Genomic DNA, 10,824 nt, shown 5'->3' on the forward strand with positions numbered 1-10,824 from the left:
CTGTACCAGTTACTTTATTAGATCAAATCTGCTAACTTTGTGTCTTCTTCAAAACTCAAAATGGCTAAAAAACCGTTTAATAATTTAATTATCCCTAAACGTAAATGAAATTAGTTTTAGTGTTAACAAACTAGACAAATAAGTTCCCGCAAGCAACAGAACTTACCAAAGTATTCAGATAAAGGAAATACCTATTAAACAGATCCACGGATATATATATATTTACATACATGCATTTTCTAGTGAAATCGTATAATGAACTAAATACAAATATATGCATTAAATGTTTAAACAATCGTCTTTCACTGTTGGGTTCAATTTGTATTTATTAACAATTTTTAAAATTATTTAACAATTTTGTTTATCATGCGCGGATCGACACAGAAATGTTATTCAAATTTTGTTTTTAGAACTTTAGCTGCGAACTAAACCGAACAAACGAATGTTAGGCGCTTTGGAAGCCATCAGTGTTGGATTGAACAGTCAATGAATCAAACAATCAATCAATCAATCAACCAATCAATGTTCCGTTTAAGGCTACATAAATATGTAAATTTTAATCATCTCCTTCAAGCTTAGGCTAGTTAGAATTACAAGCGGACATTGGGATTCCGGGAGCGAACGAAGTTCAGCAGCTCGTCGGAGTCCTCGCACACGAATGGCTTGATGTGATGGCAGGCCACGTCGTGCCACTTGATGCCATCGTTGTAGAAGTTGTTCAGGATGGACAGGCAGCTCTCGTCGTTGCCCTGGGCAGCCTCCCGATTATCGGGCTGGGGCTGCTGGTATCCGCCCGTTGCCGACCAATCGCCGGTGTTCCTCTGCGAGGTGGGTCCAATCTTGGCTCCCGATCCCGACCAGAACCATCCGTTCTCGTTGGGGGGCTGCAGATCGGGCCTGTCACAGCCGGCGAAGTTGCACTTCCTGCCCGAAGTCCAAATATATCTCACATTGCCCCTGGCGATCCTCTGCTTCACAAAATCATTCTCCTGCGGCGTTTCCAGGGAAACGGCATCCATGCAGTGACGGCGGCAGATGTTCCTCGCATCCAGCCAGTCCACCTCAAGACTGCGGGTCGGAGCATGCTCCCAGCTGAAGAAGTACGAGTGGGACACGCCCCTGGCATCCCGGTAGCTGGCATGGCGCACCCGGTTGGCGCAACTCCTTGGATCGGGAAGGGCCAGGCGACGTTGGGCCAACGCCACGGCACTCAGTGCCAGCAGGAGCAGTGCACGCAGCACAGACATATTTGGGCAACTAAAATGGTAAGAAAAATAAATTTATTATATTTTTAAAACCACAAACTTATCTAATTAACAAGTTAATCTCAAAATTATTGCACTTTAGTTCAAAAGAAAAAGAAAGAAAACATTTAAATTGTCAAATAGCACGAATATATGTTTTAACTTCAGTAACAATATTTTTGTAAGAACTAATTAACCTGGACTGTTTGGTTGATACTTTTTAGTCCAGAGTACTAAGTATAAGGTTTACTTCGAAAACATTAACAGCAATAGAGCTAATGTGATGATTTCTGTCAAATCTAGAGTAGCCTAACCCCCAAAGTTCGGACTAAAACTGATTAAAAATACGAATCTGACTAGGCTTGAATCTGTTTTGCCCCACCCATTGTATTTCCGCTTGGATGAGTCGCTGGGTTTTATGCAAAATCACTGATTGGAAATGCTTTGCATCGATTTTGATCAATTTTGACTGTGTTTTGTATATATGGAATTTGTCGCTTACAATTGTCATTTTGCACAATTTGATTCCATTTCGTCTAATTAAGTAGTTTTCCATTTCGGCGAGAGGCCTTCAACCTGGTTTCCATTTCGTAACGTGAGAACAACTGACTCTTATTTCGCCCAGCAACAGTGGATTCTCTCAGTGAAGCGATCACTATACTTGTACCTATGCAAATGCGCTTATTGTTTTATATCAGTACATAAAAACCATGAAAATTGTATGCAAATTTTTATTGGCTTATTGATGTGCGACTGGTTGTCTTTATGAGCCACTTGGCAACTAATCAAAATTACATCTTACATAAATTTACTGCCTTGCAATTAGATCCGGATTTAAATTAGCTAGCCTAAGCGGAGGTTTAATTTTATGGGGAATGGCTGAAACGCGTGCTGGGCTTTGTCTGTTCTCTACACAAAAAGTTAATTATCTTTAACTAACCGAAATCAATTGCAAATTAGTTGAAATAAATTGCTGTTGATTGAAAGAATTCAGACAGTTGAAAAGAAAATTGGCTGACACGAAAGAGGTACAAAAAAAGATTACAGAAAATCCATTTAATCGTATCATAATTATTTAAGATATTTTTCTATTAGTTACCAAATCAAATTTAATCGTTTAAATTAAAAAACCATTTTAATTTATTAAAGAACACAATGCGATTTGAATAAAGGCAAAATTCAAATCAATTTACAAGTTTTTGTAACATTTCTATCAATACAATAACCTACAAAAAATTTAACAAGCCGTAACTGACCTAGCCGGAAAACCTGACCTATCCAAAGTCAAGAAAGTCCCACTCCCCTTACACCACTCGGCAACAGTCTGGAACATACATATATGTCTATTAGTCAGAGACATTCCAGCACTCTGGCGTTTCTAGCTCAACTGAAGCCCAGAGTTTGTCTTGTGCATACCAAACTAATAAATACTCGCAGTTAATGGAGAAAGTTGCCCGAGTTCGAGGCCTGAGCCCGTCCATGGCCATGCATTACACATATTGCTGGGTCTCTCGGCCTCTGGCCAATATTCGAAACTCTTCCGCCTGATAACACTTTTGGTTAAGGCCTTTGTTTTGGCCACGCGCAATTGCATGTTTTTTTTTCCCCCTTTTTCACGGCTCGTAAGTTTTGTAATTTGAATTTCCGTTGCCTCATTTGCTCTTCCTATTTAAAGCACTACCAATATGTATGGTATATGACAGGTTTTTTTTTCGGCTAATTGTCGTGGGTAAGGGCATTGGCAGCTGCTGAAATATTTCCGAACCAATTGTCTTCACCTCTTCTTTCGGGCACTTACTCCCAAGTAGCTCTCATTTTGTCTCATTTTTGTTTGCCTTTTGATTTTTTTGTCCCTGGCTTTTATATTTTGTGGCTTGTTTTCTTTTGTTATGCAATACTTGCTTCATTGAACATTTCAATGGAGGCACTTGTAAATATAAATTGTGGGAGAAAGGCATTTATTTTCTGTTTCTTTTGGCGGCTAAATGACTAATGATGATTTTAGGCTCTTCAAATGGTTATTTTTTTTTATATAATACACATGTGCGGCGTGCAAAAAGCAACCTTCAAAACGTGCTCAATAGCCAAATAAATATTACAAAATAACCACAAAATATAGGAGTCGAAATCTTTGAATGAGGTTTTTCTAAGCACACTATCGTGCGCACATCTGTGCAACATTCCGAATCCGAATTGTTAGATAATTAATTTCAAGCCACTGGTGCTGACTTCGTGGTTGCATCTGCCAAACATTTTTCTTTATTTTTGTACCCCTTCCACCTGCTGTACTCACCACCCCCCAAACATGGCAATTAATCTCCAGCTTATACATTACATTTTACAACCGTCTCCGCATGGCTCTAAGCAACTGGTTTTTTACTGGATTTGTCTTCTTAGATGGCAAACAAATTTTATTTATGTATCACGCGCCTCGATCATTTTTTGAGGTGAAGTAAATTTGTAAAAAAAAATGTCATTAGCTGGCTAAGAGCAGAACAGGTGTCTAAATCACATAAAGCTGTAAATGGTTAAATATATTTAATGAAGTGCATTATTTGAGCGGAGTTTTGATTAAGGAAATTTGTTTTCTATTAAATAAAATGCTATTTAAACTACGATTACTGAATTTCGCATTTGAAGTTAATGTTAAATTTGATAAGGAATATTATTTTTCTGTATTTTATAGAAGGTAAATTAAACTGAAATTAATGTAAGGTAAGATGGACTGTTAAACAAGTTTTATGGATAAATTCAATTATGAGTTTAAGGAGTTCTATTAATAAATAGGAATAGTCGTTAAGGAATATATGATTAATTGATATCTCACTCTAAAGCTTCGCCTATAAAACCCCTTTTTTAATTTGAACTACCTAGATCTGCCTCTGCCATTTCCTGTTAATTAGAAATCAATCGATAAGCAGACGTTTCTCCAGAGAAAACATCGAGAAACTTGCACTTGCAGCTTGTTTGTAGAACGAAGCCGAAGAGCAAGACAAGTTTCTGCTTTTTAAGCACCACCTCACTGCGGTGCGATGACAGTAATTATAAAGAAGACGGATTTGCCAGCTGCAAAAACCCACTTGATGACTTGTTGCAACAACATCCCACCTTTGTGTATCTAGATAGCTCGCTTTTGATGCCGTCGAGGTCTCTTTTTATTGCTAATTAGAATGTTAGTGTCTGCTGTTGCGCCATCTGTGCATTGGGTCAACCACTTTGACCCCTTTACGAAGTTACCGCAGAAAAAGGGATCAGGATGCTGCTGTAGTTATGAAAGTTGCAGACGGATGCAACGGCTTGGCTTTATTGCCTGGTCTCGGTCTCGGTCTGGTCTTGGCCAGATCTGGTCTCGTCTTGGCCCGAAGAAGAAGCCGCTGGCCAACAGTAAACAATATGCAGAAAAACTGGACAGACTGTAGAAGAAAGTCTGTCAACTGTGGCCAGTTTTAGACCACCAGGCCACCACCAGACGGCCAGACAGGCAGAAGGAGCGTTACTTTTACTGGTCAGCGGGCAGCAGCACCTGCAGCTTACTGGTTTTCTCGGATGAGCAAAACACTGAAATACCACAGACAGTGCAGCGCTCAAAAACAATAACAATGAAGCGAAATGATAGTGAAAATGGTCATGTTTCTTCGTTCAGTTTTTGGTCATCACATAAAATCGTATTTATATGTGCAGGCCATATCAATAAATATTGACAGCGCGTCAGGTTGAACTAGGTGGGGGGAATGGTGGGGCATAGTGAGAGGTTCAAGTGGAATCTTCTCAATTGTCTGGGCTTCATCTTCACTTTCATCTTGGGAATAAGCGCTAATGAGTTGTCCAAATATATTGTCATAGCCAGGTAAATAAACAAACCAGCGAAGGGAAGGGAAAACTCTATGATGCTGTGAGAAATGGGCTTACAGAATCTTTGCAACTGTTCAATGTATCTTATTTTTCTATCAGAAACTAGTACAAAAAATTTTAAATCTTAATAGAAATGTTAAATACAATAAAAATTGTATGTCAATCATGCAAAGAGTTTCTAACAACATATCTGATAACTTGTAACATAAATCTAGTATAACGATTTATGTTAGCTGAACACAAATAAACTTTATTGTGATAGGTATTCATAAATTTTTAATAAAAAAATAGCCTCATGTAATTAGACCTTCTTTTTGTATTGCAGACCCTTTGTTATAGTCCCCACAATCAAAATATAAAATTAAGGGTTCAAGGATTGAGAGCTGGAAATTGTCATTCAACTTGAATAACTACAAAATTGGCATGTGTGAGGCCCGAAATTAGTGGGGAATAAACGCCCACTGAAAAAAAAACTTTCCTTTAAGCAGAATCCATCCAACAGAGTGACAGGAGGAGCCCAGAGAGATTTTTTTGCAAAGACTTTCCCGCATTCCGCGGAGATAAATTATTTTGTTGTCAATTGGAGACGGAATCGTGACTGGTGATTTCTACTGTGGAATTTTCAGTGATCGGAGACCAAAAGAAGAGAGCTGCAAGCCCTCCTCCGCAATTGCGATGGAAAACGGCATTGAAATTGTTTAAACATCGACCTGTCAGAGCTGACTTTAAATAGCCATTTATGTGAGGTCATCTCCAGTTGCAAACTGTAAAAATGTCAAAGAGTCTCTTATCAAGTTTCTGTTATTGCTAGTCATAAAATATTATTGGCATTTTTGGTGGTCTTAGACTTTACGACCTCAAAATTATGTGCAGTAGCAACAGTAGCTCACAGCTGGCGCTGCCTGACATTTTGGCAATTACTGCCCGAATATATTTGCATGCTGCTGGAAAATTAGATTTTCCACTCATTTGCACTGCCAACATATTGCGTAATCTTCTGCTTCAGTGCATGGCCCTGGGGGTGGCGAGTGGGAGTGGGCGGTTGTCAGCTCGAAAAACCGACCGAAATGAGGGCATAAATGAAGAAAAAACAACTCACTCATTGTTGGGTTAACTAACAACGTTTTTCACACTATTTGCCATGTTCTTCAAAATGACAGAACGTGTTGTGAAAGAATAAATTGTGGTAGGTCGGAACAGAACTTTAAGAAAATGTGATTTATCATCGTCAGACATCGAGTTATTCTATAGCCTTCTGCTCATATTTTTTATTTACTTGTAATATATGTTAAAAATGTTGGCTGCTATTTATTTTCAATTTCTAACATTTGTATCTAATCATTCTTTTTAAAAAATGTATTAACTACTTAAGGTGTATTCTACAGCTCAAATATATAAAATTGACAAGTCAGTCGTCTTATATAAATTTGTAAAATTGCCACCAAGAGATTTCTCTTGATTCATTTAAAATTGGCATCTTATAATCTTAATATAAAACGATAAAAGCCATTTGAACCGCCATTAATAATAAAATGGCAACCGCAACTGAACAATCAGTATATTTTAACAAGTTTACATCTTTTAATTCTATTACAACCTAAACGAACCGAATAAAAAATCTTAATTTGTAAAGTTTTGTTAGCAAAACTATCAGCTTTTGTGTATTTTATGTTGTTTAAATTGCAAATTAAAATTTACAACTGAACTGATATATTTGAATCCTACACTCAAACTAAACAAAGTATTGAAAAATCTTAAATCACAGCTCTTGGAAAAAAGATAACACTTTTTTGCAGTCACTTGTCCTTAAAGGATAATCACCTTTCGATTGAAACAAACGACACAAACGGGTCTCAAAACTCGATGAGGGCACAGCACAGAAATCCAAGTTATAGATGTTGTTGTTGAGGCAACCGCACGCAACGCTTCACTTTTACCAACTGAACGCAATGACGATCTTGCCACGGTTTATAGCTTGTCCCCAAAAAGCCAAAACGAGCAAAAATGGCCAGCGGTTCGATGTTCGAACGTGGCTCGAACCAAGCTGGAGGCTTGGCTTAAACGAGGGATCAAGTGGCTTGGTGGGGCAACAATAAAAACAAACAACAACGAAAATGGTCGGAACAGCAGGAGGCCTTTTAGCTGTAGATGAGTTTTGGAATGCATTCGACGGCTAATTGAGTTAGTTGCAGCTACTGCTGCCATAAATGTGTCAGTGTGCTACTGGTTTGGGGCTTGCATCTTAAAGTTTCGAGTGCATCTTACGGCTTCAAACATGTTGGCGCAGCAAGTTCGCTGCTTGAGTCTTTTGTTTTTCTTATTTTGCAAAAAATAATAAATAAGTGTGAAAAAGGCAAAACTCATCGATGACCGTTACAAGCTTTGTTTAAATAAATGATTATGCATTTATATTTGATTTTATTTTAATTGTTTTGAGCTAAGCTGAATGGCCCTGGGGTTAAATTTAATTATTTAAGCTTTTTTTTACATTTATGTAACTATTGAAAAGTTGTCGTATTCTTCGATACAAAGCAAAACGGTGTCAATAAAATCAATAGAGCTTAAATTGCTTCCGGCACAATTTGCTCATCATTAGCCAAAAGGTGTTGAAGAAGCGAGCAAAAAGGGCAACGTAAAGATAAACAAAAAAAATGAAAAAATAAATACCAGCTGACCAAAAATGTTTAAATTGTTAAATATGAATTTTAAATCTGGCTTTGTGGGCCTACTCAATTTGATTAATGCGATTTTTTGATGTGCCTAATGAGAGCACAAACGAAAAATTCATTAATTTTCATTGTGCTCGGCCCAATATTGCTTAATAATGTTAGTTGTTATCTTACTGTGCATTTCCAATGCTGCGGCTGCTCAAGTTCACCCCTACAAGGCGAATCAGCTTCTGATCTGTTCCAAGTGTCCTCTCACGCACCTCGAGCTCATCTTCAAATTGCATTTCGAGCATACTCGTACATAAAACATGAAAATATACCCCATGTGAGGTCGTTCAGTAAATTAAATTTAATTGCATATTCAACGGTTGCGAAGTGCGGTGAAGTGCCAGCCAACAACTTCAAATCGATTCGAAATCGTTTCAAATTGCCGGGACACCCATGAATTGTTTTTTAGATACTCTAGACAAAGATTTAATGGACAGCAGGATTTATTGAGTAGGTTTCTATCATCATTAATTTTTTAAACACCCGAGAATGCTGACCTTGGTCACGGAAAATGAAAGTTTTTAAAGAGAAATGCCATCTTTAGCATCGGGTTAATAAGTAACCAAATGTCAATTTTAACACATCCTAAGACAAAAATGAAGTAATAAAATGATATTTTTACTTGGCTCGGTCAGTACTATAAAACATTTTATACTATCAAACAGACTTTAATCCATTCTGAACAAAAACATTTAACAGAAGATTTAGTTAATAATATTCTACTTTGGTTTAATTAACCTCAGTTTAGATATTTAGGAAAAGGATATATAAATGTAATATGGTTTTATATGTTACTACATACACATCTTTTTAAAATAAAATAGTCTCGGATTATTAAAGTAAATATTTATATCCTTTTATATTCATCAAAGCTTACAATAAAATCCGGATTTCTTGATTTAATAATACCACTAAGAGTATTTTAAGGTTTGGGCCGCCGTAGTAAGCTTGCATTTCTTGTTATTTGCTGTGACTTTGAACGCATTTGTTTAAGTGATTTATGCATCCGAACATCCGATCTCGAAATCAGTCGGAGCTGCGGCACATGCGAGAAATCATTAAGTGTGAACAGCGCCAAACTCTGATCGCCATAATGATGGAGCCCCGAACTTGAACTTGAAGAACGCTGACTTGCAAAAGGCCGCCGCAGCACAAAAACACCCGAAACTAAAAAGGTACACAATCAAAAAGGCATATCCATGGCTGCGGCTGCAATTAGATCTGCACTCCACTCCAAATGGGCTACCCAGAGGCGAGCAACAATTAAAAATGGGTCTCGCCGGCGGAGCAACAATAAAAAATTAAAACTCCGCTTACCATGAAGTTAAGTACGAGAGACCTTAGGCGTCATGGATATGGCAAACGCACGAGATGCTGATATTTTATGGCCCTCGGCTGATGCTCACGACTGGTGTGGGATAGTAATATTCCATTGCCTGCAATTCCACTTTCCTTCGCCATATATTTCACAAAATTGGCAAAATCCCACGCAGCCCCAGAGCCACATACTCATAATTGGGTCGCTTAATCTATCATTTGACATCTCCGATCCCCGCCGCCCTCAGACAACTTTTTAATTACAATTGGGCTCATTGTTTGAGCAGCGATTTCTCGCTGGTTTTTTTTTTTGTTGGTTACGCAACATTCGCATTGCGTTGCGATTGCCAAAGGAAAGTCATCATTAGATTGACATAAAAACTCTTTATCGGGCTGATTGCGAGCGTTTCAAGAAATGATTGGGCTTACAAAATTCGTTTATTTTAATTGTGTGATAAACAGGGCTGGTAGTAGTTTTTTGGAATAAAAAACAAATCAGTGTGATATAAATAAAAGAAATGGAGAAGTTTGTTGGTATTACAGTTAAAGCATTTTTGCTCATATTGTACTTAATAAAAAATGCGATGTATAGTTAAGTTAGATTAAGCTAGCTATGTAATAAAAAACAAACCAGGCAACTTATTAACTCAGATATTATGGACAATGATTAAACATATTTTTTTCATGGACAGATGAAGAGTTAGAAAAAATTGACTACTGTTTAAAAAGAAGTGCTGGCACAAAGCGTAAACAATGATAAATTACAATAACATAACATAATTAACTTTTGGCTTAGGCGCTGATGCTAATTAACTTCTTTTTTTCCTTGGCGAATGTAGATGTCGATGGCTTACCCCGTCTGTATGCTAGATATATACACATAGTTGAGGTTAACATAACCCAGTGACTGACTTTGACTGTTTACCGCATCACGTGGCGTCGGCACCTTGGGTTCTGTAACTCATCGCATCTTCATCGCCACCGCTTTAAACCAACATATATTTCGCCACTCTTTGTTGGCCAAAATGTCAGAGGTTTCTGCGCAGATCGTGGATTCGGTCAGCTGACGATTATCCAAAGCATTTTCCGCCATCAACAATTATTTATTTCATTTATGTGTGGCTTATAGTATATTTTGTTTTGGTCGGATTTGTGTCAATTGAGGAAAGCCTTCATCGTTTTTGGCCCTGAAATAAATTCGCATCAACATTGTTCAAATAATTGTTCGGTTCAATTCAGTTTTGGTCAAGGAAAAGGTATACTTTGTATTGTTTGTTAAATTTAATTTGGCACAATATTTATTCAGCTAAACGAATATGGTCATTGTTTTTATTAAATTGAATAAATAATTGGATTTGGCTTAAGCTTAAAGCGATATTTGGCGATTAAATATTTGAGATTAAAATTTTTGCGTTTTAGGTTTCAAGTAAATTTAATACTTTACATATATTGAAATTCAATTTTTTTTAGATTTGATTTTTAGTCATGTAACGTTGAACAATATTACGAAAAACAAATGTTTTTTTTTAAGTTCATTAAGATAATGAATAAATTTTAATTTTGGGCCGAACAAATAAGTCTACAGTTGTGCTTAAAATTCTGGACATTTGCAAACTTAAAGCATTTTTAAATGCTTACTTTTTAACCAATAGCTTGCGTTGTTAACTTCAACAAATATTTAAATTTAGTACTAT

At 37.1% G+C, this 10,824-nt stretch overlaps 1 protein-coding gene across 1 annotated transcript; it reads right to left on the reverse strand.

Moving 5' to 3' along the window:
- Positions 1–194: 194 nt before the first annotated feature.
- LOC108048238 lies at positions 195–7,026 on the reverse strand. The gene is made up of 2 exons (XM_017128764.1): positions 6,918–7,026; positions 195–1,257 (listed from the first exon to the last, which is right to left on the reverse strand). Exon 2 carries the CDS (start codon positions 1,245–1,247, stop codon positions 591–593), a length of 657 nt encoding a protein of 218 aa, XP_016984253.1. The 5' UTR covers positions 1,248–1,257; positions 6,918–7,026; the 3' UTR covers positions 195–590.
- Positions 7,027–10,824: the final 3,798 nt, after the last annotated feature.

Source organism: Drosophila rhopaloa, unplaced genomic scaffold, assembly GCF_018152115.1.
Source record: "Drosophila rhopaloa isolate 14029-0021.01 unplaced genomic scaffold, ASM1815211v1 contig_2, whole genome shotgun sequence".
NCBI classification, from domain to species: Eukaryota; Metazoa; Arthropoda; class Insecta; order Diptera; family Drosophilidae; genus Drosophila; species Drosophila rhopaloa.

What these genes read in the sequence shown, in the direction of transcription:
- LOC108048238 (XM_017128764.1), bottom strand. Translation starts at nt 1,247, where the DNA reads ATGTCTGTGCTGCGTGCACTGCTCCTGCTGGCACTGAGTGCCGTGGCG.